General features: G+C 45.8%; 2 protein-coding genes across 5 annotated transcripts; both read left to right on the plus strand.

The window, feature by feature from the left end:
* The first annotated feature begins 607 nt into the window (after window positions 1–607).
* Window positions 608–9,671, plus strand: jade3 (jade family PHD finger 3). 2 transcript variants are annotated; one of them, XM_086282927.1, is made up of 12 exons: window positions 608–1,101; window positions 2,367–2,428; window positions 2,527–2,586; window positions 3,273–3,355; window positions 3,435–3,592; window positions 4,104–4,294; window positions 4,592–4,803; window positions 4,949–5,116; window positions 5,303–5,419; window positions 5,598–6,056; window positions 6,276–6,393; window positions 6,980–9,671. In XM_086282927.1, exons 3-12 carry the CDS (start codon window positions 2,538–2,540, stop codon window positions 7,735–7,737), a joined length of 2,313 nt encoding a protein of 770 aa, XP_086139053.1. In that variant the 5' UTR covers window positions 608–1,101; window positions 2,367–2,428; window positions 2,527–2,537; the 3' UTR covers window positions 7,738–9,671. The 2 variants fall into 2 exon arrangements, with proteins under 2 accessions (XP_086139053.1, XP_086139052.1); XM_086282926.1 differs by having other exon boundaries at window positions 608–815.
* Window positions 9,672–13,706: 4,035 nt separating this feature from the next.
* On the plus strand, window positions 13,707–22,522 carry plcxd1.1 (phosphatidylinositol-specific phospholipase C, X domain containing 1, tandem duplicate 1). Of its 3 annotated transcripts, none has more exons than XM_086283434.1 (7): window positions 13,707–13,902; window positions 14,083–14,199; window positions 17,263–17,405; window positions 17,633–17,761; window positions 19,908–20,063; window positions 20,538–20,721; window positions 20,811–22,520. In XM_086283434.1, exons 2-7 carry the CDS (start codon window positions 14,091–14,093, stop codon window positions 21,053–21,055), a joined length of 966 nt encoding a protein of 321 aa, XP_086139560.1. In that variant the 5' UTR covers window positions 13,707–13,902; window positions 14,083–14,090; the 3' UTR covers window positions 21,056–22,520. The 3 variants fall into 3 exon arrangements, with proteins under 3 accessions (XP_086139560.1, XP_086139559.1, XP_086139561.1); XM_086283433.1 differs by having other exon boundaries at window positions 14,086–14,199; XM_086283435.1 differs by lacking the exons at window positions 13,707–13,902; window positions 14,083–14,199 and adding an exon at window positions 17,973–18,153 and having other exon boundaries at window positions 17,267–17,405; window positions 20,811–22,522.
* Window positions 22,523–27,506: the final 4,984 nt, after the last annotated feature.

A 27,506-nucleotide genomic window follows, 5' to 3' on the forward strand; every position in this document is an offset into this window, starting at 1 on the left:
CAAAAAACCCCCATAGAATCCTAGTAGTAGTTATATATATATATATATATATATATATATATATATATATATATATATATATATATATATATATATTTTTTTTTTTTTTTTTTTTTTTTTTTACTGTAAAAAACAACAGACACATTTAGTAAATTATTTTATAACTTTAAATTCAAATAATAATTGTAAAGTTTGAAAACGTATGCACAAATTTTATAATCAATAAAGTTTACAAAATCTACTGAAAACTAGTGAAAACAAGAAATAAAGCCGGTCTGCGCCATGGGTAAAACCATTTGTTAACGGTGTGTGTGTATGCAATATATTCAGTTTTAGGATTTATGTTCATTTTTAATTGTTGCTGGGCTCAAAGTGTTAATGCTACCTTATTTTTACTTAAAAACAACACTGTCACATGCAAAGCTAGGGTGGCACTAGGGGTGACAAGAGATAATTTTAGAGTGGCACCCTATGCCAGCTAATGCCACCCCTGCCACAAACGGACTTTTTCATTTTCCAAAAGTCTCGTTTTATCGAACAAAAATCTGCCTGGGGTTCACACTCCCACCGCTTGGGGCGGTAATGCAGCGTTAGCACCACTCCGAGGAAGGCGGAGGCTGACGGCGGGGTTTAGGACCCGGTGGGCTGCGCTGTACAATAGGGCCGTTGTGGCGTGTTGGTGTCCGGGCAGCAGAGCTGGATCCTCCCGTTGAGCTGCGGGGACAGAAGTACCGAGTCCGGAACCAGAGCCCGGGCCGAGGCCGTGTGAGGACCGTGTGAGCGGAATAACGCGGGCGGCAGCGGCGGGACTGCAGGTATGAGCGGGAAAATGTGAACAATATGGTGGCGAGCTGAGCTCTGGGCTCTGCCCTGGACTGTCCCTTCAGGCCCGGGGCCTGCGCTCTCTCTGGGGCCGTCCTGCCTCTTTACCCCGGTACCACGAGCGGCTGGTAGGCTCCCGGGGTATGAACCCAGCGGAGCAGCACAGATGCCCGCCTCAGATCCTCCGAGGAAGTGACATGTTTGAGTGATGGAGGCGCCTATGTTTGATTTCCCAGCCCGCGGGCAGGCCTTACAGTTTGGCGCCAACACTTTACACAGGTGTGTGAGGCTTTCTTTCAGGTGAGCCAAGAAACGGCACAAAACAGGAAGAGGGAGGGAAGTAAACAGTGTGTTAGCCTTTTCTCATCGTTTCCTGTCAGATGAGCTTTTTAAACAACCTGACGTCATATCCGTACGCCCTCCCTCCACAGGTTAGATGTCAGGTGGAGAACACCTGCCACACCTTGCTGTGGAGTAATGAGATCTTACATATATGAACCTGTTTGAACAGCCTCCACACACTGTACATGAAAGATGGAGGGAGCACTCATCGTCAGCGTGGAACCCTCAGCATTGAAGTGGTAGCTGCTGCCATACTGGTTTTATTTGGGGGCAGAAGTGAGCCCACTGTTTAGTATTAGTACCTACCCGGGTAGGCTCGTCGCGATTTTTAGGGTTCTCTGTTAGGGATAGGTTATAGTACCCGGTACTTTTTTGAACATATTCCACCGTGTTCCAAGCGATCTGAAAAAGTGATGTCAACAGACTGCATGATACCGATTGACTAGTCAATGGCGTCACTTGAGGAGTCATGAGAGTGTCTCCTTCATGAGCCACTATTTTAAAAACCTGGCGACGAGGAAATTGGCAACATAGAAACAATACTGTGGTCCTCGAGTCCATGAGGGAGTCTATGAGAACTAACTCACTGCTGCCGCTGCTGGAAAATAAAGGAACTGCAGCTTCTGGTGCTTAAGGTTACTGAAAAGTCAAGTGGAAAAGCACAAACATGGAGTGAAAATATGATTTTTGTTTATCAGGGAGAACCTGCTGTTATATTTACCAACAGCTTCCAACACTGTAAGTTGACTTGAGCTTTTCACGTGAGGTGTACGCCACTATGATATGGCAAGGAGAGGGGCTCCTGGCTCCTCCTCTTCCTTGTGTCTTTATGGGGAATGTCAGGCTTGTGCCCCCTGTTGAAATAGCGTTCTGTATCTAGGACTGGTGTCGCTCTGGCCTCTTCCACCTCCTGTTTATTGACACAGATATGCTTTAAAAGTTATAAAAACCAACATCACACACAACAGTCTTTGTTGTGTGTGATGAATCACTACACCTGTGTCTGTATGACACCTGTGAGGCGGGTGAGTGCTGCTCCGTCCTTCACAGATAGAGATGCAACACAAAGTAATAAAACAAAAGTGATCATATGTGATGATGACGCGTTAAAAGCAAGTGAATTAGAAAGTTACAGCAGAGATATAATAACATGTAATAGTTGAGTAATTTTATAAATGTCTTTATTTACTTGTGGTTTGCAGATATGAACTGAAGCGGTCTGGCAGAAGAATCTACTAGTATGCTTTTCAATTTGAAGTTTACGGTGAGTACAAATTTCTTCTTTGTGTCCACAAACTTCTGTTCCGTTGGCCTTAAAAATCATCAATATTTGAATGTCATCATCTTTTTTTGCTGCTGCAGGATGATACAGGATGAAACGCCTCCGGTCCTCCAGCAGCAGTGACACTTCTGACAATGAGAGTGAGTCAAGCTTGCCACTTCGTTTCCAGCGTCATCATCATTTCTAACCTGTGACTGCTCTGTAACTATTTCTGTAACAACAGACGAAAGTGATCTGTGTGCAGTCTTGCCTGTTTGTGCAAAAGAATCAAAAGGATCCCATTTGAATAATCAGTGTGAGACGGCAGCATCATTAAAACTGGAAAATAATAAGCATGTTCCAGTTTTAAAATGTGAAAACGCTCTTCGAGCATTTCAGATTTATGCTATTGGTGCGTCACACTTGTAAATGTGCCTGACGTGCGTCTCCCTGAACACGTCACATGGATGCTGTTCGTGGTTCTGTGGAGACATTGTCTTAACATGTTTAAAGAATTTACCAAGGCCAAAAAGATTCTTATTTAACCTTTCTGATAAAAAAACAACCAAAAAAATTAACATCAAAATCTGATGCCACACCTCAGCCTAACGTCGCCCTCTAGTGATGGCAAGTTTCAATTGACTGAAGAGTGTCGGTCACAGAGAGAAACTGTGCTGCCTCCTGGTGTTTTGGATGTGAGAACAGACGGACACAGGTACACCACTCTCAGGCTGACCACACGTCTCAGGCTTGGGGTCCAAAAACAGTCGCGGCATGGCAGCGTGACCCGTAACCCAGACCAAACTGTCTCCTTCATTTCTTTTTATTCGCCTCTTTCTTCTTTCAGGTCCATCGACCTCGTTCTGCTCCTCCAACAAATATGGGAGCAAACCTGGAACGCCTGCATCCAACCCGAAGAAGCCAGCTGAGGTGCGTATCAGACTTTGCTGAGCGTCAGTAAATGTCAGGATGGCGTTTGACTACCTGTGTGCGTCTCTCTCCCCCACAGGTGTTCAGGAAAGACCTGATCAGTGCAATGAAGCTGCCTGACTCCCACCACATCTCCCCAGAGGACTGCTACCTGCTGGCAGACACCTGGAAGCAGGAGTGGGAGAAAGGAGTGCAGGTACCAGCGAGCCCAGACACCATCCCAGAGCCGTCCGTCAGGTGAGTCTGACCGCCTCCCAAACGTCTTAGTTTGCCACCTCCTCTTCATACAGGTACTTGAGTACGCTGATCAGCGTACTCAAGTGACAAGTTTACACGAGTCAGCCGTAGCTGAGCACATGACCACGTCAGACACAGCCTCAGAGACTGAACGCTCTGGAGGAGCTCCACCCCAACGGGAACCGGCTCAGGTATCTCATGACCCAGTGGTAGGAGCCCTGGGGGGGAATTCACCTGTCAGCTGGATCGGTAATGCTCCTGCGTCTCCTGGAGGAGGAGGAGAAAGAATCTGTGCCATGGCTTCAACATGACCACAGACCAGTCTGAAAGTGCAAACAGGAGAGCAAATACGTTCGGCGTCAGCTGATCGCCTCGCTCTCTCAATCACAGCAGGAGGAGATATCGCAATCATTACAGCTTTGACCTTTAAATGTGTTTGTTGGCTCTCTTTGAAGCAGGTTCTGGTTGGTTCAGCTATTCAGTCTAACGGCTCTCTGCTGTTTCTTTTCAGAGTAATCGCGGAGAAGCAGAAGGAAACGCTGTACACCCACCAGAAGAAGTACATCCAGTGCTGGAGCCAGGAGTCCAAGGAGCCGGGTTTCGTGAGCATCAAAGAGCTGGCGGAGGCCATGTGCCGCTACGACCTGGATGACATGGACCTCTACTGGCTGCACGCGCTCAACCACGAGCTTGAACGCATGGGTAAGATGGGCCCGATGATCCAGCGTGATGCTTAGTGACGCTGCATCTTCCTTTTTTCTGTTTCTGCACATTTGTTTTTGTCTTCTGTTGGCTTTGTATTTGAGGCTTTTTACATGTATTTTAATATTTGGCTGTTTTTCAAAGTTAAACCTTCCTGTTTATTATAAATGAGGGCCATCTGCAGCACCGGTGCTGCCCACTGGGGGGGCACAGTCCACACTTTGAATACTTCAGACACCTCTGTTCTTGTTCTCGGGAGTGTCTGATCACGTGGGGTGTTGCTGTTTGGTCCTGCAGGTGAAGAGCCGGTGGACGAGCTAATGATGGAGCGAGCGATGGAGGCGCTGGAGAGGCAGTGCCACGACAACATGAAGCACGCCATCGAGACAGTGGAGGGTCTGGGGATTGAATATGATGAAGACGTCATCTGCGATGTGTGCCGCTCTCCGGACAGCGAGGAGGGCAACGACATGGTGTTCTGTGACAAGTGCAACATCTGTGTGCACCAGGTAGGAAACGCCTTTCTGCTTTTGCTAGCCCTGACCTTGTGACCGGAGCGTGTGTCGGAACCCCGGGCAGCACACTTGTGTTTTTGTGTTGTTTCTGTTGATGTTCTGGTTACACATCACTTGCATCCCGCTGTTCTTTCCGCAGGCGTGCTACGGCATTGTTAAGGTGCCCATTGGTAACTGGCTGTGCCGGACATGCGTCCTCGGTATTGACCCGCAGTGCCTCCTGTGTCCCCAGAAAGGCGGGGCCATGAAGGCGACACGAGCCGGCACAAGGTGGGCTCATGTGAGCTGCGCTCTGTGGATCCCTGAGGTAAGTGAATCCGGGATGAGGGGAAGCGGGTGCAACAACACAAACAGTGACAAATAATGTTTTGGGGTTTTTTGTATCAGAGACTAAGATGAAAATATTTACTGCTTTGGTCTATAGACCTTTAATAAAGGAGCACACGTGCAGAAATGATAGTGATAGTGACAGTGAAAATGTGTGGTCCTGCAGGTGAGCATCGCCTGTCCAGAGAGGATGGAGCCCATCACCAAAGTCTCCCACATCCCCCCCAGTCGCTGGTCTCTGATCTGCAGTCTGTGCAAGCTGAAGACAGGTGCGTGCATCCAGGTGAGTTATTCCTTCCGTTTTATGCCATAGAGATTACTTTAGAATGATTGCATGTCTGCAGACATTCAAGTTTGATTTTATGATCCTCGAAGCGTCTGCAGCAAGAAGTCTGCACTGGAGCTGGACGTAAGCTGGCTTTTCCCTCAAGTAACTCGATCCGCTCTCTCCCCCTGTTCAGTGTTCAGTAAAGAACTGCACCACCCCCTTCCACGTGACCTGTGCGTTCCAGCACAGCCTGGAGATGAAGACGATCCTGGATGAAGGGGATGAAGTCAAGTTCAAGTCGTACTGCCTAAAACACAGCCAGCCCAAAGCCGGAGAGGCCGGCCTGAGCCCGGCTCGATCCAAAGCCCCTGGAGAGGCGGGGAAGGGGGGCCAGCGAGCTCAGCGGCTGCAGGAGCTGGAGGAGGAGTTCTACACCCTGATCGAGCCCGAGCAGCTGGCCCGGGACCTTGGGCTGTCCCCGCACCTGGTGGACTTCATCTACCAGTACTGGAAGCTGAAAAGGAAGAGCAGCTTCAACAGGGCTCTGCTGCCCCCTAAAGAGGAGGAGGAGCAGCTGGTGCTCCAGCCGCAGGAGGACAGCATCCACACCCGGATGCGCATGTTCATGCACCTGAGGCAGGACCTAGAAAGGGTGGGTGCTTCCTCTGTGCCGTGTGTGTGTGCAGCCTGTGTTAGTGGTGATGTGGTTTTTTAGCTTTAGCCTAAAAGATCAGAGCATGTACTCAGTGTCAGAGCAACCATTGCTGATTCAGTAGCATTTATAGAAACTCTGAGGAGTGAACCTGCTGTCACCCAATCAGATCCCATCTATACTGCTGTCTTTAATAAAGTTGTGTGTATCTGGCTGCAGGTGAGGAACCTGTGTTACATGGTGAGTCGGCGGGAGAAGCTGAAGCTGCTGCAGAGCAAAGCTCAGGAGCAAATGTTCAACTTGCATGTGAAGCTCACGAACCAGGAGATTTCTGCAGGTGAGTTCACAGTGAAAAGCAGCACCAGCTCCGTGACTTGCTCTTTGTATCAGCTGACCTCAGAGCAGGTCATGTGACGCAGAAAAATACAAAGCAAAGCTCAGACTCGGCTCAGTTCAGAGGGATCATCCCACATAGGATGTCAAAGCTTTCCAGTGAGAAATTAGTGATTTTTGACCCCTATGAAAAGTTTCTGTGTATTTTACCTGTTAATGAGCAGGTAGAAACCAACACTCGGTATGTGATAAGAAGAACGTCCTGTCAGAATCATAAATTAATTTTATGATTTGGATCCTTTTAAATCAGCCCAGATTTTAAAGTGACTAATCAGAAATGGGGTCGAAGTTCACACTGTAAAATGATCTGGTTTGAGTTTTGAATAATTATGTAAATTAATATATGTAATGCCTGTAACACAATAACTTGGGATCAGCAGGATTTATGATGGATTTATGATTCTTTTTTTTCTTTTTTTTTCTTTTTTATGGTGAAGTAAAGGATAAAACAGTTTGTGAGGACTCTTAAGCTGTCTGTGATGTGATTATGGAAAAGAGAAAAAGGGACTGAACATGTGTTTTCTCTGCAGGTCTTCCTGCTTCGTTCCCCTTGGAGAGTGTGCTGTCCCGGCCTCCTCCGAGGATCACTCTGAAGCTGAAGATGCCCAAAGCTCTGGGTGTTGGGAACGGACCGCTGTGCCCAGACAACAGCGGGAACGTGGGTGAGCACGGCGGTGAGGGGGTGGGCCAGGGGAAGCCTCAGCTGCACGGCCGCAGCATCAGAGACGAGCGCTCCACCAGCCGAACGTCTTCGACCAGCGGTGCACCGCAGCACGTTAAACCAAGCGGGAAACCTCTGACGCTGCACGGCGCGCTTCACGGACAGCCTTCCAACAGCAATGGCAGACTGGAGCGAGACCGAGCACGCCTGGCCAAATCTAATGGCGTGCTGGAGAAGGGCGCTGCTCAGAGGGACGGCTCATGCCAGACGCCCGCTGACCGCAACACTGCAAACGAGAAGAGCGTCTTTCGCAAGTCCGCCATGGAGCACTTTGGCCGCTCCTTCAAACAGGCCACAATCAACCTGGTCCGGACCACCGAGGACCTGCGGGCAGACAAACTGTCCCGGAAGAGCGGTGCCAAGGAGAGGCTGTGGGCCAAACCAGCACCGGAGCACCGCTTGAAGAGTGCGCGATCGTATCAGGACAGCGACGGGTACTGCCCCGACGCTGAGCTCAGCGACTCTGAGCCAGAGGCCAAAGGTCAGTGCAGGCGGCCACTCGGGCTGCCGGACATTCCGAGGAAAGGGAAACAGGCACCAGGCTCTAGGCACGCCATGCAGAGGTGACGGCTGTGCAAACTGTGGGGCTGACGGTCCGCACGAGGACGCACGGTGAAGGCGATCGGCTCGCTAAGTCCTAACATACCGACCATGTTTCCGGCCCCAGCATCTCTTGGAGCGCACGTGCAGAAACATACACACCCGGCGCTGTCTTCCCATCATGTGACGATGTTTGTCTCCACCCATGTTGGTCCTGAGAACAGTCAGTGATTTCACAGCTAATGAGCAGATCGCCAAGAAGAGGACAGGATTTCTGAAGGGACGCTCGGGGTGGGAGGCGCTGTGGGGTGGGGGGGGGACCCTAGTGTATTGTGTGCACACGGGCATGTAAATATCACGTGACTCCCGCCCGTCAGCGCTGCACGTCTCCTTGTCTCTGCCTTCACACCGAGGTGCTGCAACTCTTTGTCTACCTTTCTGAAAACACGAATGCCTTCTGTGTGCAGAAACACTCCACACGCTTTAGCTTCCAGAAACAGTTAGAAACAATAGAAACACATTCCATGGTGCGACAGACACTGGACTGAGGTCTTCAATCATCATGATGAGCCTTTATTATATCACAACCTTTAATTGTGAAAGCGAGCTGCAGTTTTTGTTACGAGGTGCAATTCTTGCTGCTCAGCCCAAAAAAAATAGAATAAAAAGTGGGCGTGCTCTTCTCCTTACTTCCTGTCGTGTACCTGCACTTCGTGCTCGATGATCGCGTCAGTTGAGCTCCAACTCCTCTGAACACTCAGTTTATCAGTTTGTTTTTTTGTTTTTGTATATCTTTGGCCCTCTGAAGTCACAGAGAGAGAATAGAAACCCCGCCTACAAGCTGTTTGGAACAGCTAGAGGGGCAGCTAATCAGAAGACGATAACCTGGAGCAGTGGTAAACAGCTTGTTTCAGGTGGAAGGGCTGTTGGAGCTGAGAATCACGCAAAGTTGCTGTCATGGGGCGGAGTTTAAACCTCAGCTGTGATCTGAAAATCAGGAAAACGTGTTCAGAGCTCGACTGACGCGTTCGGGTGTAGAAACAGGGTAAAAGACAACATCTGTGCTGCTTCCACATGATCTAACTGCCTCTCTTAGGGCATCTCCACTTGTGTCACTACGAGCAGCCGAGAGGTTCGCTTTGAGGATTAAACCATCTTGGAGAGCGACTTCACTGCGAATGCTTCAGTGTCGATCAGGTTCAGTTATAACGTTCAAATGCAACCTCTGGTGAATGTGCGTGTGGTCTTGAGTCGACGTTCTGACCTTCAGATGTCTGCTTTTGGTTTATTGCAGTAATGATATTAGTCGGCGGTCTGAGTTGAGCTGCGTGCACACTGTTGCTCAGTTTTCGTGTCCTGTTTGCTGCCCACGAACCACTAAAGCTCGAGTGTCCGCAAACATGGCTAAAACAGTGACATCATCTCCAGGACCAAAGCACCAGCAGCGTGACGCGGCGGTCGGAAGCTGGAGGCAAGCGCCATATTTGAAACGAGTCGGTTTCTTTTTTTGGGTTGAGCTGCAGAAACAGAACCCGTCATGGGTTTGTCCTATTTTTCTACAGATGCTGAGTCAGTGCTTTTATTTTATACCTTCATTTTTACCTCATTTTTATGCAGATCCTTCCTCATTTAACAGAAACCGTCTCTCGTGGCTCAGCGTGGTGTCTCCACACAGACCGCAGGCATGGTCACAGGCTGTAAACGGGCCTGTCGGCTCAGCTGCGAGCAGAAGGTTGAATCCTCGGCGGCTCCAAGCAGGTGGAGCGGCTGCAGGAAACACTACATGAAGCCCAGAGTTAAACTTTGACCTCCATCGCTCGCCATTCTGAGCCTGTGTGTGAGAGTGAAGCTGTGCGCCCACCCACGGCGCTCCAACACTAACGTATTCGCAAAGATCTTTTTTTCATGTTTTTTCCTCGTTTGGAAAATCATTTTTTAATAAAGTCTAAATGTTAAAGTCTGATGCTTGAATTAATTGAATGTTCATCAGTTTTCAGGGAAAGTCAGCAAGCAGGTTTTCTGTTTGTGGTTTCAGGTACTGCTGCACAATACTGCAATACTTATGGTATTAATCCAAGGCCAAGTAAGTAGAAGGTCAATACTGCTGGTACTGGTATCGATACTCGTGTAGGGGAGAGCAGTGTGTCGTCATCTATGAGATAAATTTAAACTTCACTCAGTCACAATAATAATAAAACACTTTTCATTCTTTTATCTTTCCAAAGCTTTCAGGACACCGGGCCTGTGAAATGTACAGTACCTGTGATGCTCTTAGCGTGTGTAGTTTAAATAAAACCGTTAACAAAAAAACATTCAGATGTTTTTCACTTCAAAGTTAGTTTTATTGTCAAAAACCACGTGTACAGATCATACACAGGAATTTGAAATTGCAGTTCTCCCACACCCCTCAGTGTGACACTTAAGTCTTATATACAACACAATCTTTTATAAACAATAGTGTCAAACACAATCAGAGTTCTTGTAGGGTGGTTGGGTCAGAGGTGGAGGTGGGTATGGAGATGGTGTGTATGATAGAGCAGGGAAAGAGTTCACACCACCCAGTCACCTCTGTCCCGCAGCAGTCACACATTTGTGTTTTATTGGCACTGCCTTCATTTTAATTGTTTCCATTTTAACTCATATTTAATCAGCCAATCACAGCAGCAGCTCAGTGCTCTTGATGATGAGCCGCTTAACTTCAAACTGAGCATTGTTTTAGGATCTGCTGGGATTTTCCCATGACCATGTCTGGATCCATCCTGCCTGGTTCGCGGTGGTCGTCAGCTGTGCGATGATGTCACAATGATCAGCTCTGAAGCGTCAATCTGGTGCTAGTGAGGTGTACCTAGTGAAGTGTCCAGTGAGAGTAAGTGCGCATATTTGCAGAGACCCTCTCCCTAAACTAGATGGAACTGTGATCGAGATCCTTCTGAGGTTGTGGCTGTATCCCAATTCAGGGTCTGCAGCCTTAAAGGCCGCATTTTAAGGCCGATTACGTCACAGCGACGAAGGCTGCTCGAAATGCGGCCCTCAAATGAGTCCTTCATTTCCCTGAATTTTAAGGATGTGGCGGTGTACACTTCGTGGCCCAACATATCCCAGAATGCATAGCGCGGCGGTGGGTGTGGATAATTTTGCCGAAAAAAACGGCGGATGAGGGGCGCCCGAAGAGTGAACTTTAAGTGAGTACTGAATATTATGTCACTTATTTATGTGCAAATGTTCAATAACGAAGAACATTAAAACATCACTGTTGGCCACATGTCGGCAAAGTTATGTGACATTAGTGACGTTTGTACTAACTTGGTTTTAAAGCCTTTACTTTAAAATATACGCCGTTCAATAGCTGACCTTAATCTTACAGAGAATGTGGTGATTTTATGGATAATTAAAGTCAGTCATATATCCACAAACACAAGCTGAAAGTCAGTGATGCTGCTCGGTTTGCAGTCCTGAATATCACAGCACAAGCAGGATTCACTGCACTGTTAATGTTAGCTATGTTATATTGCTGCCTCTGTTCGGTGGGGTCGACCCAAACGGACTTTAACATGTGTTTGAACGAGCTGATGGTTCACTCGTTAAGCTGAAAGAAAGATGCTTTAATCACAGGAGTCACACATGTGTCCACTGTACCATCTGGGAACTCTTCTTGTTTAGCACTCTAATAACACAAACACTAAATCCTCCTTCTCTGGTGCTGTTTTGTAGCAGTGTACACACCTGAGACTGTCACCTGTCTGTCTGTCCTGCACTTTCTCTCCTTTTCTTTCTCTCTGATTGTGTAATAAAAGTATGAACATGTATTTAAAAGTTACACTTGTGTTTGAATCCTGCAGCTTATCACACATTTGATTTCCATGTGTGACAACTGCAAGTGTCCCGAGTGAGGACAGACTGAGGGACCCACTGCTGCACATCATCTGTGAGGCTTTGCACCCCTGATGATCCACCAGGACAAACTCAGCAGTGTGTGAGGAAGAGGAGGAGGAAGAGCCTGCAGCAGCTGACAGATGGAGAGAATAGACAGACTGTTCCCTGTTTGTGAAGGACTGCTAGAAAAGTTTAAACTAACTGTCTGTCCTGAATCAGTCTTATTAGGTAAAGTTCAAATAATTTTATCATTCCAGTGTTTTCAGTGTGGGAGAAAGTACTCAGGGCCTTCAAGTTACACACTATGAAAGGCAGCAACAAGTTTAATGTTCAGAAACCTAAAGTATGTATCAGCAGCAGAATGGACCTAAAAATAAATGTTTGTTTCAGTTCTATGAAGCTTTGAGTATTTTGGATTAGTAGCACTGCTGTGTTTGTTGTATCATCTTGCTGTAATTGTTTATATGCTTTATATATTCTGAGGTAAGTTGATCTATAGTGTTACATCATATTCTATAATGATGTTATGTGTTTGTATACTTTGTGCCCAGTTTGACCCATTTAGCAGAAGTCAGCCTGTTTAAGGCTCTGATATCTATTCTGTATGACGTAAAGCAGTTATGACATGGTATGATTTTCTCACCCAACAAAGGAATATTTAATATACTCTTCATTCTATCAGAAACAGTTTTCACAGCTCGTGCATTTTCTTTTTAGACATATATGTAAGCACTGAGCCAAATGTAATGTAATGCCAACAACTCAGTTACACAGCGATAAAAAGAAACACAAAAAATGGCAAGAAGCTGTTGTATTATTAACTGCAATAGCCGGTGTTGTGCCAAAAAGTGATTGTCTGCCAAAAACTGATTTCTGGTATTTACCAAAAACTGATTGCTCGTATTTAAATTGCTATAAGTAACTTGTTGGGCTATAATATGTGAAACATATGTCAAATGCATCCCTCATGGATGACATAAAGTCATCTCTCCATCTCTCTCTCCTGCTCTTTTATTTCTCTCTCTTGCTCCATCTCTCTCTGCTGCTCTTCTGTCTCCTCTGTCACAGACTTCTCCACTTTTGATGATAAATCAGCCTGGTGCAACATGTAAGGATTGGTGCAATTTGTTAAGATTTTGAGGAGTTTGAGAAACTAACCTTAAGCATAAAATAAAATTTACTATCAGTAACTTCATAGCACCCGCCCAGCAGTATATAAACTCTGTCATGCTAGCTAGTACGCAGTACCAGTTATTCTAAGCGACTGTAAAAAGTCAGCACAACGAAAACAAACTACAACTAAACTTGGTTTATATCTGACACAGATAGACAGCAGGTCATAACTTTTTACCTGAAGTTCAGTTCCTCTGCCACTATGACCGGCGGCCGCCTCGGGTCTCTCCTCCTCTTGCCTCCCCTTTCCCTTATCCACCTGCTGGCCTCCACCACTTGCTGATGTTGCTAAATCTGTGGAAGCTATGCCATAGCTACCGCCAAACAATTCAGTTATTTTTTAAACATTTGGCAGCGTCTGCCTGAAGGGCTTGTTTCTTTTTGGCCCTAATTTTTTCTGCACCTCCTTTCCTTTTTTTGTTCTCCATTTCTTTAGTTCGTCGATTGCTAAACAAGGGGGAGGGTGCATCCGACCTCCTCGGCTGTAATTGGTCCAGCCCAGAGTCGATCATGACCAATTGGCCAATCCAACACCTTTCATTATTTATACCCTTCCAAAAAAACAAAACAAAAAAAAAAATCGATCGGCCCATAAAAACAAAAAATCGCCAGCGGCCCACCGGGCAAATGCCCGGTATGCCCGATGGCCAGTCCAGCTATGGACACAGCCTCAGTGTGCTCACTGGAATGTCCGGCACCTGTACAGTCCCACAATAAACACAGGAAGACCAGAGACCAGACGAGTCGCCCCCTGCTGGAAACGGGAGAGAATGTCCATCTTTTATGTACAGGCGTTTCATCAGCTGATCAAACGTCGTGACGTCTCTCCAGATGTTTTACCTTCACGTGCATTATGGAGGTGAGCCGCGTGTGTGCGCGGGGCTGCAGCAGCCTCGAGGTCCTGCGGTCTCTTTAAGAGCGGAGCCGCGCTCTCGCAGCGGCGACCGGAAGCTCGCGGTCACGGCTCACCGGTAACAGACAGAGATCTGCTGCGGAGGATCCCAGCTTTCTCCGCGTGTCAGTCACACATGCTTAATGTGCCGCTCCGGTCATGACTCGTGCACGCGCTCTCAGACCGGCGGCTCGTGGCCTTTGTCAGCGGGCTCTGCTCGCGTAAGCGGATCTGAGACACAGAGGGACGATCAGGTGAGGAGGGCTGACTGCAGCACACACACATAAACACACAGGCACGCGCAAGTTTACTGCTGTGAAACAGCGCAGTGCACGCACCTGCTCACTTTCACTTTATTAAACATTAATAACACAATGTAATCAGTGAACCTGTGTGTGTGTGTGTGTGTGTGTGTGTGTGTGTGTGTGTGTCAGCAGCAGTGATGTCCGGGCTGAGTGAGCCCAGCCTGATGGAGCTGCCCATGGAGAGTTGGATGTCTCGCCTGCCATGTGCGCTGTGGGATGTCCCGCTGTTCCACCTGGCCATCCCAGGTAGGCCTGGTGTTGGGGGCAGATGGTGCTGATGGTGTGATGGGACCTGAATCAGTTTGTTCTGTCTTATTGTCTCTGGTTTATTGATGATTCTCTGACTGTGAGGACGTGATGAACGCATTGTGTCCACATTTCACACACACACAGTTCACCTGCTGCTCTCACAGTCAGAGATTCACCTGTTCATTCATTTATCAGCCTCTTCATGTTTTCTGCCTGATTGAACTGTTTCCTATTGAACTACAATTTTATTATGTGTCTCTTATCTTATCTCAGGAAAGTGGTAATTAAAATAACCAATGACAGAAATCTGAGATCAAACAGCAGACTCAGTAAGAAAGGAAAGATTGGAGCGATAAAGGAAATGTGCTGCAAGGAGACCAAGAAAAGCCAAATGCAGATTTGTGTGTTTGCATTTCTGTTTGTTATGCAGCATGTCTTATTGTCGTCTTAGTGAGTGGCTTTATTTCTTGACCCACAAGTACAAACCCAGAAAAGCTCCAACAAAGTCAGACGCTGAGTAAAACATAAAGAAAGGCGCATTTTCTTCACTGTAGAACAGAAAAAACTGTTTTGAATCAGTGAGTGATTGTGGATACAGTTTACGAAAAAAAAAGAAAAGAAAAGGGAAACACAAAAACAGGTTACATTGAATACAAAACAGAACGTTTTATGTTAGCACATAGGTAAAGAAAAAGAAAACAAACAAACAAACAAACATAAACAGAAAAAGACAACCCAGGAGGGGCGATTGATACTAACAAACCCTTTTCTTACAAACCACGCAGAAGTTAGCTGCAACACCACTGAGCTTCACATTCCCATTAACACGGACACACATTGGACCTCTATGGAATAAGCAAATCAGTTAGTCAGCAGAAACATCCTTAAATTAAAGGTTAGAGAGGTTTGTCAGAAAAAGACCCCAGATTTAATCAAATGTACCCTTTTGGTTCTGGATGGAGCAGTGGATCTTTTCAAGACTAAGACACGACATGAGATCAGTTTCCTCTTTGTCTTGGTCCATTTTAAAGAGGAGGCAGTGCCGTTTCTCCATCATGGTCACACGTGGCTTCGTGTCGGAGTGACGGAGCTGTAGCTGCATGTGTGGACGGCATGCCGAGCTGCTTGAAGACACTGGTTTCTGGAAGTGTTCCTGAGCCGTGCACAGATTTATCACAGAGCAGTGTTTCTGCTGAAGGTTACAGTCATCAGCCTGCGCACAGAGATTCCCCCAGATCCTCCGAGTGTGCTGATGATGTCATGTTGTGTAGATGATGAGATGTTCACAGCGAGGACTGCGATTCTGAAACAGGTTGTGAACCTCTGAGAAGCTCCGCATCTCTGAGATGATCTTTTTCTACCTGATCACGTGACCGACCTGCTGCCAGCTCACTTTTGATCTTCTCTTTAGCACCGCTGACTTTCACACGCTTTTGTTGCTCGATCCCAACTTATAGGGCACGTCGCCCCCGCCAAATTCCACATGAGCTCGGATTTGTCACGAGCAGTAAAATGAAAATTCATTTTCTCAGTTACATTTTCCTGGTTTTATTGAACATTTGAAATATCTGTCAGAGAAACAGGAACAGCGGCTTTAACAAGGATCATACATGTGCTGACTCGGTCGTTTCAGCTGCTAAAAATGGTTGATTAATAAATGAAGACATTGATGAAGCACCTTTTTACACACACGTGCCAAAAACAGTATTTATTGTGTGACTTTAAAGGTTTTGGGCTCAGTTTGGGGGTTGGAGAAGCTCCAGATCCACAGCTTCATACACTCAACAAAAATATAAACGCAACACCTTTGTTACTGCTCCCATTCCCCATGGGATGGACGTAGAGACCTAAAATTCATTCCAGATACACAATATAACCATCCCTCCCAAACAGTGGTCACAAATCAGTCCAAATGTGTGGTAGTGGGCACATCTGCTATATTGAGATAATCCATCCCACCTCACAGGTGTGCCACATCAGGATGCTGATCTGACATCATGAGTAGTGCACAGGTGTACCTCAGACTGCCCACAACAAAAGGCCACCCTGGAATGTGCAGTTTTTTGTGCTATTGGGGGTCTGGGGACCCAGAACCGGTCAGGATCTGGTGTGACCACCATTTGCCTCATGCAGTGCAACACATCGTCGCATGGAGTCTATCAGATTGTCAATTGTGGCCTGTGGAATGTTGGTCCACTCCACTTCAATGGCTGTGCGAGGTTGTTGGATATTCGTGGGAACTGGTACACGCTGTCGTATACGCCGGTCAAGCACATCCCGAACATGCTCAATGGGTGACATGTCCGGTGAGTATGCTGGCCATGCAAGAACTGGGACATTCTCAGCTGCCATCTGCCCTGAACAATGTGAACCATGATTCATCCGTGAAGCGCACACCTCTCCAACGTGCCAGACGCCATCGAATGTGAGCATTTGCCCACACAAGTCTGTTACGGCGACGAGCTGGAGTCAGGTCAAGACCCCGATGAGGACGACGGGCATGCAGTTGAGCGTCCCTGAGACGGTTTCTGACAGTTTGTGCAGAAATTGTTTGGTTGTGCAAACCAATTGTTCCAGCAGCTGTCTGGGTGGCTGGTCTCAGACGATCTTGGAGGTGAACCTGCTGGATGTGGAGGTCCTGGGCTGGTGTGGTTAGCATGCCAATTGCACACTCCCTCATTGCTTGTGGCATCTGTGGCATTTTGCTGTGAGACAAAACTGCACATTCCAGGGTGGCCTTTTGTTGTGGGCAGTCTGAGGTACACCTGTGCACTACTCATGATGTCAGATCAGCATCCTGATGTGGCACACCTGTGAGGTGGGATGGATTATCTCAATATAGCAGATGTGCCCACTACCACACATTTGGACTGATTTGTGACCACTGTTTGGGAGGGATGGTTATATTGTGTATCTGGAATGAATTTTAGGTCTCTACGTCCATCCCATGGGGAATGGGAGCAGTAACAAAGGTGTTGCGTTTATATTTTTGTTGAGTGTATGTGCAGGAAGTCTGTCAGGGCCAAGTGGAACATTCAGGATTATCTTTGTCCCTTTCAGGCAGCCATAATGCAATAACCTACTGCCTGGATACGGACGACAGGTCTCCCATCGACCTCATGCAGCCTGACATGCTGCAGAAGCTCGACAAATTCATGAAGCCCCTCATTCGTCCATTTGTGTACAAGTGGGCAAAAACCCAGGTAATACTTTTACAGCACTGTTCTGAAACAGCTGTCGCCTCAGGCGGATTACACTGTACAGTATCAGAGAGAAACCCAGCCATCCCACGATCCTCTACCAGCAGCTCACGGTGACAGTGGGGAGGAGGAGCACAATGTGATGACAGGCTGTAACTGTACCTGTGTTAGTCCTTCTTGTGTATAAAGCCGGACCTGCTGTGATGAGTTGTGTGTCCTCCATGTTTCAGGAGTGTTGTATAAAGCATCAGCTGGACTGTGGGGTGAGGTACTGCGACCTGAGGATTGCACACAGGCCCAACGACAGCTCCACACACCTGTACTTCTACCATGGCGTCTACACCACGCTCACTGTGGAGGTGACTCACAGCCCGGTCACACATATGCAAACAGATGCTAAATCCATGACAGGTTTAGATTTGGAATTCTGTGGGCTTCATGGTTATCCAGTCTGGCTTTTAGCTTTCTTCTTCACAGCTTACAGAGAAAGTTATGTTTCAATAGAGAGCAACAGAATATCAACCAAAAATCCAGAAACTCAGTTTGAAATAAGTATTTGATCCCCTACAGACGCCCACAGAATGGCTGTGTGGCCCACGTAGCACAATCACCCAGTCAGATACTCCTGATCTCAGCTCGGTGTGCGAATAAAGCACCGCTGTCCACAGACTGCAAGACCAAAGAGCTGTCACCGGATGTCAGGGGCAGGACTGCAGACCTGCACCAGGGTGACGGAGCGACAGGAGAGAAGGTGAAGCTGTCAGTGCGATTATTCAGAAATCTAAAGTGAGGATGATCCTGAGAAAGGTGGTGGGAGGAGCTTGTTAACGACAGTCACAGATGACACCGCAAGTAGCATGAAGTTTGCAGTGAACATGTGAATCACAAGCTTGACAGAAAGTGCTGAGTCGCGTTTTCAAATTCAAATTCAAATTTTATTTGTCACGTACACAGTCATACACAGTACGATATGTAGTGAAATGCTTGGACAACTGCTCGTGACCTAAAGAAAACAAAAAAGGAAAGGCTATGAATAAGATAGGAAATAAATATGAAAAATTAAAAAGGGTAAATTTAACTAGGAAGGAATAAAATATAAATTAAGGTTAAAAATGAAATAACTGTACAACACAAATTAGAATGAAGGGTAAATTTAACTGGGAAAGAATAAGATAAAATATATAAATTAAAGTTGAAAATAAAATAACTGTACAACAAAATACACAATATAGAACTATATAAGAATGTATGAAGAAATCTAAATATATACACAATAACAGCAGCTGTACAAGTATTAACCGGAAATGAAGAATATAGTGACCAGTGTTGTGCAAAAACAATGTCCAGAATGTCCAGTGTGTGTGTGTAAGAACCATATGTGTGGGTCAGTACTGTGTGGTGGTGTGATTGAGAGACCGTATCGCCTGCGGGAAGAAGCTCCTCCTCAGTCTCTCTGTGTTGGTCTTCAGGGAGCGGAATCGCTTTCCTGACCTCAGCAGAGAGAACAGTCTGTTGTTGGGATGGCTGAGGTCCTTCACGATCTTCCTGGCCTTGGTCCAGCACCGCCTGCTGTAGATTGAGTGCAGGTCAGGGAGCTCGGAGCGGATGGTGCGCTCAGCTGACCGCACAACCCTCTGTAGAGCTCGTCTGTCCTGCATGGTGCTGTTCCCGAACCAGGTTAAGATGTTTCCCGTCAGGATGCTCTCTATGGTGCACGAGTAAAAGTTCCTGAGCACCTTGGAGGGCAGTTGGAAGTCTCTCAAGCGTCTGAGGTGGTAGAGACGCTGTCGGGCCTTTTTCACCACGGTGTTGATGTGACAGGACCATGACAGGTCCTGCGTGATGTGAACTCCGAGGTATTTGAAGCTGTCCACTCTCTCCACTGGGCACTCGTTGATGACGGGGGTCTGGTAGTTCCTCTCCTGCTTAGTGCTGAAGTCCACTATCAGCTCCTTTGTCTTACTGACGTTTAGAAGGAGGTTGTTCCTCTGGCACCAGTTCTCCAGATTCCTAATCTCCTTCAGGTAGGCCGTCTCATTGTTATCAGAGATCCTGCTGCTTTCCTTTAATACGCGTTCACTCAATGACATGAAAACCAGTTTATACCTTTCAGGTTTGTTCTGCGTCTTTGGTTGATATTCTGTGATATTCTGTGATAACTTCCATAAGAGACAGACCGTCTTTGGAAGTGAGCACACACACACACACACACACACACACACACACACACACACACACACACACACACACACAGAGTAAGAGTATCCCTATGTTAATCTGAGTGTTCAGGGATTACTGCACACACACTGAGCTCATTTTTAGAAACTTTGACTATGTTTGACATGAGCAATCCCACACGCGTGTTTTAAAGCAGGAACAGAAAACAGCAGGACTACATCATTAGGAACAAAATGGCAGCAATAACACGTCAAATCAGCTGTGCACGTGGGCGGGATGAAGTTCATTTTGGTGTGTGAGGGTTGAGCTCGCCTGTGTCTCTGACAGACAGTGCTGACGGAGATCCGAGAGTGGCTGGACGCCCATCCCAAAGAGGTGGTCGTCCTCTCCTTCAGCCACTTCCTCGGCCTGAGCCAGGAGCTCCACGCGGTGCTGCTCACCACCATACGTACCGTGTTTGCCTCCAAACTCTGTCCCAAAAAGGTACGGATGCACTTCCTGTTTCCTGAAACATCTCATAGGTTTCTAACTGTAAGGGTGAAGCCGGCACAGAATCCCAAAGTATCCTGTTTTACAGATTTACAGCAGAGGTGCTGACAGGGCGCTCCTGTTAAATAGCTCACACTGGATGAACCCATTTCACGGCAGTCGCACACGCATCAGTCAGCCAGTGTCAGTATCAAACACCTGGACGTGACCACAGAGAGGATTCATCCATCCATTTATGCCTCCTCCAGTTTAGCTCCGCCCACAAAATGTGCAAACATTAAAACCGACTGTACACAAACTTCATATATCAAAAAAGTGGACTTCCATTAAGTGTACTTCTTTGACCTTTAACTCATATTAAAGAGCCTGGTGGGGTTTATTTAAACTTTTAGGGAGGATTATGGGAGCCGTGGTGATTGCATTACCTGGATTATTAAGGCGTTCACGGCTCTGATGTGTTGCTTTCAGGCTGAGGTCACTCTTCGTAAGCTCTGGGCTTCGGGCTACCAGGTGATCGCGTCCTACGAGCACAGCACGGAGCGCCGGCACACTGAGCTGTGGCCGGACATCCCATACTGGTGGGCCAACAAATGCAAAGCCGAGGCTCTGATTGATGAGTTTGAACGCATGAAGCAACAAAACAGGAGACCAGGTGACCTGCTGACGAGTCATGATGTCAGACAGGTGAGGATTAAACACATTCACCATCTGGATCTCACCGTGTGTGCGTGTGTGTTTCAGGAGGTTTCTTTGTGACGGGGATTAATCTGACGGAGGACCTGAAGTACATCTGCACCCACCCAACTGAGTCCCTGAAGGACCTGGTGATGTCCACGTACCCGACGCTGCTCGGCTGGGTCAAAGAGCAGACGCCCGGCGAGGAGGACGGCTCGCTGAACATCATCGCCGGCGACTTCGTCTCGGAGAGCTGCTTCGTGCCCACCGTCGTGGCGCTGAACCAGAAGCTTCTGAAGCGGTCCTCGTGACTGTAACAAGCGTGGCCTGAGGAGAACATGAACCACAGCATGAGAAGCACACAGGCCTTTTTGTTAGCGGTGACACAATAATACTTGAATATTTGTTCAGACATGGACGTTTCAGCCTTTAAGCTGCTTGAAAACAGACGTTCTGGTATTTGGACCTGCACTGTTTGTTTACACTCACCTCATTATTTATGCAATGTTGGAGGCAGCGCCGTGGCCGGACTCACGTTACGCTGACCGGAGCAATAATTCTACAAATAATCCAGTGCGTAGGCTTTTTAGAGCGGGGTCGTGCTGCGTGAGATCGATCCGAACCCCTCACAGTCAGCTGCAACATGACCCTACCGTACAAGCGAGCCTTCACCTGCTCTCCCCTGTCCCACCTGCTGATATGAGCCTGAAATTTACCCAGGATGCACCTAAACTGTGACAGATCGTCACACTGTTGCTCACAGCTGCTCAGAGATGAGGAACAGAGTTCAGAGGTCTGCAGAGTTAAACTGAGTGGCGTTAAACACCTGGTGTCTTCTGGATAAGAGCTGAAACATCTTCACAAAGTCGAACTGCTGCAGTCTGAAACACAGTTTAAATGTCCCAAAAGGTTGATTCTGTCCATCTGGAAGAAACAGCCCAGTGTTCATTCAGTGGGCTGGTTTCAGTCATTGTGCAGAGGTACTGTTTATAAGGTTGGAGACCTGCAGTCAGCTGAGACTGAAGAAGTCTCTAAACTCTCACTGAAGAAGGATGAGGACAAAACGTTTCTCCCACTGAAAGCATCCAGATGAACAGAATCAACTTTACTGGTATTTCTTTACCTGGATGACTGAGCATGTATCGAGATGCAGCTTAAATGTGTTTTCAGCCCTGACGGGTTCATGTGCACTTATGAAAGTAATCATGAGTGTAAAATATTCCCGGTATGAAGGTAAAGATATGTGTGGCACCAGTAAATAATCTGAAAGAATCAGCTTATTGTGAGGGGTCAGATGGGAGCTGCTGCTTGATTTTATTTTGAAATGACCCACGAATAAGCACAACGAATTCAGCGAGCACACGTGACTGTACTCTTTTATAATATTGTGTGTGCAATATTATTTCGTATTTAACCACAGAGAATGTAGAAGAGATTTGAAACTTATGCAAACTGCATGGAAAACATATTTGCATGAACACAGCCCCGACTGTTCTACTAAAGCCTGATTTAGCCAGTAGATTGAGGTTTTCCTCCCAATGATGCTGTGCCGCTGTGCCTGTGGACATGAGCTTTTCCAATAAACACAAGCATTTGTAAGAAAATCCTCTTTTTGTTCCCTGACTCATCAGCACAGTGTGAGAGGTTTTTCCCATTACAGCTGAACTCAGCCGGAGTGATCTGCCCTCTGCAGGGTTTCGCCAGCAGGGCGCAGTGTGACTGCTCTGTCTTTTCCTGACCACTTTCTGTGTCATGAGGTGAAGGAAAGGAGCACGGAGCTCAGAAAATCTGATATGTTTGTTACATCATTCATTTTTTCTTCCCCCTGCTGATCCCGTCCATCTCCTCTGGATCTCCTTTATTCAGGTTTCCTGTGACTGAAGTTCATCATCATCCTAAAAGCTGAAACACAGAGCTAATGCAAACTGAGTTACAGGCGCACGACATATAAGGAATGACACAAGTGACAGCTGTCATTGTAATCAGCTTGTGAATGGACGTGTGGCTTTAAAAGTACAATGATAGACGGAACCTTCAAAACCTTTAAAACTCTGAACTTTTCTTTTTGATAGAGCTTATACAGCAGGACAGTTAATCAAAAACACAGCAACAAGTCCACCTCTGATTCGCTGAAAGACTCTGAAAGACTAAATGAATGTTTTGGAGTCAAAGTCTGGACTTAAATCAGACTGAGCTGCTTCATTGTGACCTTAAACAGGCGTTCATGCTGGAAAATTCTCTAATGTGTCTGAATTAAAGCATTTCTGCAAAGAAGAGTGGGCTAAATTTCCTCCACAGTGACATGAAAGACTCACTGAAGGCATCACAAATACTTGGTGGTGGAACAGCCAGTTATCAGGTTTAGGGGCCGTTACTTTTGCACACAGGGCAGGTAGGTTTACATAACTTTCATCACTATCTTTGTCCAATATTCAAATTTGATGATCTGAAAAATGTAAATATGCAAAAACAGGACAAACTCATTCTTAGCAGTGGGAGGCAGATATCGGTATAATGCAGCCACAACTAGATCTCTGTTATTCTTTTTGATTGTCTCTGCTTGTGCTCAGCATAACAGATGTTAAAGCTGAGTGCATTAATCTAATGCACTCATGATTTTTTTTTAAATATATATAATAGCTGGTAGAAAACACTCTAATCTTCTACTGCTACTAGTATCTACTACTACTGTATTTTTTCACTTAAAGAGTAAAAAATTGACTTAGTACTTCAACTACTTTGTCCTCTGAAGATCATGATGCTACCTGGAAAATGAAAGCTGTGGAAGCTGGTGAAAGCATACACTGTCAAACAAACACCCGTCCCACAGGTTTTTTCTGCCACTCCCTTATGATAAAACTTGGCTCCAACATGTTTTGAGTTTACACACGAGCTTACACATGAGCTTAAACATGAGCCCACAGATATATTTCCTGTCTCTGGTTCTTTGAGAGTTCAAATACTTTTTTCTCATGAGGTGGCCAATGAGTATTCTTACACCATTTTTCACAAAATCCCACAGCCTACCTTTAGGCCTTCATGTGCCTGAGGGGGTGGAGGCGGTACATAAACATCACAGCCACAGTTGGTTTCTTATGTCATGGTGGATTTCTTCCAAGGAACTAAAGACTCAACGGACACATTCTATATCAGTGATGTTCCTGAAGCCATGTGGCAATAACTGGGCGGTAAACCCACGCGTCTCCACTTGTACACCAACTGAAATGAAATGAACTGAATTGATGCAAGAGAGGAGATTCTGAGAATGAGCCAGCAGGCTGTAACTGAGTTCATGCTCATGGACAGTTCAGTTGCCTCCGCTGAATCGTTTATCCAGGTGTGTGTTAGAAAACGCCTGACAGAAATCAGCACAGGTATAAAACTGAACATACTGACTGACAGTTCAGTTCATATCTAAGCTTCTAACTTGGAAGACTGTATTATAAATCTGTAGAAAAGAGAATTCCTGGAGAATCAGGAAGTGGACACACTTCAGTTTCTTATCACTGCAGAGCTGCCGAACTGAGTTTTTTTTTTTTAATTTAGGAGGAGGACAGAAGATGCAGTCTGTGTGGCTTCACTGAAGATGACAGTTATTCTATTTCAATACTTTATATTAACAGTCTCAGTTATTCAGAGACTGTCAGAGCTAGAACAACCAATCGCAGCTGCCAGACCTCGACTCTGGACGTGATTAAATATGACGCATTGCTCACTTGATTGATTTAAATGGTGTAACTGAAATCCTGGGGCCAGCTGTAATGTGGATCATGTTAAAACACCTCACTCATTATATTTCGCTTTTTGCCTCAGTAAAACAAATATATATTCATCTACAGGATTTTCCTTCCATATAAGACAGTTTGATGCAGATGTTTTTGTCACTTGATGATGGGTCAGTGTGCAGATGTTACACATGAACTTCAGCGTGAGCAGGAGAAGAGAGAGCTCCCACACCATCCTCTTCCTTTCAATAAGAAGCTAAGCTGTATTTCCACATTACTTTGCGATGTTGTGTTCCTTGTGTCTCACACAAAGAGCAGAAGGCACCCAGATTTGAATTAAACATGTGAAACTAGATCTTCAGTATAGTGTGAACAGGATGGTGCACAGACATCCCAAAGTCACCTGTTCACCAGTGGAGTCATAAAAGAGATCAACTGTTTCATACACTGCACTCTGAAACACGATATATGAGCCTTCTTTTTGCAAAGATGTGCTTGGGTTGAACGCTTTCACATGCAGACAAAGCTTTGAATTACATAACAGAAGGTTCTAATTTACAAAAATGTTCATCCACAGTGGAAGAAGACATGTATGACGAACTGTGGGACAACAATATAGAGACTGCTCAGGAGACACTTCAGAATCCATTTCTACAGCACGATTTCTTTGCATCTTCACTTAAAATTTAGAGCAGTGAATTTAGAGCTGACTGCTCATTCACAGGGGGTCGTCTCAGTGTTTCTGTATCAGTGTAGGGTCTTTGTAATACAAAGCACCTCAAGGTGACTACTGTTACAGAAATAATAAATGCTGTGTGTGTCTATGAAACATTAGCACACTGTGTACCTCGCATCTCTGCTTTACTGCTACTGACGTGCAGCTTCCTGTGATGGTGTCATCATTCAGTCAGTATAACCGCCTTTTACCATGCTGCTCTGCCATAGCTGTGGTTTAATTCTGCTAAACCACAATGTCTATGCTGAGTGCAGAACTGTGGAAATAACACAACACATTTGTTCTTGAATTCCCAGTTGAGGTGCTAAAATCACTACAACGTTATTTTAGGGACATAAATTGGAGCACAGTGTCATTGTTCAGCTGATGATCTGCAGTGCCTCTGCTTCTTCGTGCTCACCTGCAGGAGTCCCACAGTGACAGCTTTTCATGTCTGCAGGCATGTCCTGCACAGCTTTTCCACCAGGCTGTGCTGTGGAATAAACATGGGTTTTCCCACAGTTAAAAAGGTTTGCCTCACTTTTGATTTCCACTGTGGCTGTGAACTGTTTAATCATTTATTTTAAAGTGAAATTAAACATTAGTTTAGCACATTTTATATTTATGAATGGCTTTGAATTAATTCAACACAGCTTTTACAATGATAAGAGATGCAGGTCTAATTTTTCGGTGCGTACTCTCTATACCCAGCGCCAATGATTTCACCAACGCCACAACACCAGGCTGGGTCGTGCTCGGATGTTAAAAGTTAATGCTTTACACTGAAAACCCATCTTACACACACATGCTACTAAATGAGAAACTTTAAGTTAAATGTTAACAGTCTGCAAGTCTTTGAAAAATCATCTGCAAATGATCCAAAACTACAGCAGCATAACTGAAGCCCCAGCATGAGCTGCACAAACTGGAATAAAAAGCCTGAAGGTGGCGATTTAAATTGTTTCACTCTGACACTGCTCCTCACACTCTGCAGCTTCACTCTTCCTTTTGTTCTTCCCACTACACCACAGGTGTTGAACTCCAGTTCTCGAGGGCCAGTGTCGTGAAACTTTTACAGGTGTCCTTGCTGCAATACACCTGAATAGAATTTGTAGGTCATTAGTTTAAAAAAAAAAAACTCCTAAAACCACTTTTATTGCACCATGTTCATTCACTCTTGAGCTGCTGTAACATGAGTCAAATAGCTGAATTGCCACCCCTGAGAGGTGACCCCTGCACTACACCCAGTTTCCTGGTGTAAATAGCAGCCACCTCCACTTTACCGGTAACTGTGATTAAAAAATGTCATATCGACCATTTTTGTGCACACAGGCTAAATAATCATTTTAACAGTAGATGTTGTCATAAATAATTTTGTCATGTCTCAGAAATGCTGTCTGTATCCTGACACAAATTTGAGCGGTCGTTGTCATTCCAACGCATCTAACTACAACAAAGGTGGCCTTGGAGGCGGGAATATACCTACTGTGCCTTGTTTTATGCAGCTGTTTCCTCGTTGATGAGTTTAAAAGAGGAGATGCTGTCATGACTCATCGAGTGATGCCACTGACCAGCCAATCGGTGACATGCAGACTGACAACCACATGTTAGTACCTGCTCAGAACTCATTCTTGCTTGGAATCCGGCCCTGGAGCTAGGATACTAAAAAAGTACCAGGTACCAGGAACTATGACCTAATGAAAAACCGTGAAAACCGTGCTGAGTCGATCCGAGTAGGTATGAATGGAAAAGTGAGCGCCTCATGTCACTCATCACTCTTTAAACTTCAGTTTGATTTCTTGAGTGAATTCTCTGATGTGCCAAGTTACTTCATTCAGTGTTATTGACCCCAGAGAGTGGATTTTACTCAGGTCTGTCTGTGACATCAGAATCAGAATACTTCAATAATCCCTAAGGAAATTATATGGGTTACAATTGCTCCAAGACAGTAACAGTAACAGACTAAACTAATGAAATAATACAATATATTACAAAGTTTACAAATTGAAGAAATAGCACTAATATATACAAATCGCCAGTGTTGGGGAGTAACGGAATACATGTACCGCCATTATGTATCTAGAATACAAAATATGAGTAACTATATTCCGTTACAGTTACAGTTTATTAGGGTGGTATTTAGAATACAGTTACTTTGTTGAAATAAAGGGATTACACGGTGGTCTTTTCCTGTTTCATATGTTAGGCTATGGTCTCTCTATTTTTGGTAATTCCACACCATTGGAAACCCAAACAAAACACGCATTAAGAGGCTCAAATGCCTGTGTCTCAATTTCATGTCTCATAATGACTTGAAGAGAT

Source organism: Aulonocara sp. 'chitande type north' Nkhata Bay, linkage group LG23, assembly GCF_057382095.1.
Source record: "Aulonocara sp. 'chitande type north' Nkhata Bay isolate Kocher_YH1m ecotype deep benthic linkage group LG23, A_spYH_male_GT1.1, whole genome shotgun sequence".
Taxonomy (NCBI): domain Eukaryota; kingdom Metazoa; phylum Chordata; class Actinopteri; order Cichliformes; family Cichlidae; genus Aulonocara; species Aulonocara sp. 'chitande type north' Nkhata Bay.

Excerpts from the sequence above, each read along its gene's own strand:
- jade3 (XM_086282927.1), top strand. The coding sequence starts at position 2,538 with ATGAAACGCCTCCGGTCCTCCAGCAGCAGTGACACTTCTGACAATGAG. Across the intron at positions 4,804-4,948 it reads GCAACATCTGTGTGCACCAG|GCGTGCTACGGCATTGTTAA; the intron begins GTAGGAAACGCC and ends TTCTTTCCGCAG. Across the intron at positions 6,394-6,979 it reads GAACCAGGAGATTTCTGCAG|GTCTTCCTGCTTCGTTCCCC; the intron begins GTGAGTTCACAG and ends TTTTCTCTGCAG.
- plcxd1.1 (XM_086283434.1), top strand. The coding sequence starts at position 14,091 with ATGTCCGGGCTGAGTGAGCCCAGCCTGATGGAGCTGCCCATGGAGAGT. Across the intron at positions 20,064-20,537 it reads CCAAACTCTGTCCCAAAAAG|GCTGAGGTCACTCTTCGTAA; the intron begins GTACGGATGCAC and ends TGTTGCTTTCAG. Across the intron at positions 20,722-20,810 it reads GCAACAAAACAGGAGACCAG|GAGGTTTCTTTGTGACGGGG; the intron begins GTGACCTGCTGA and ends TGTGTGTTTCAG.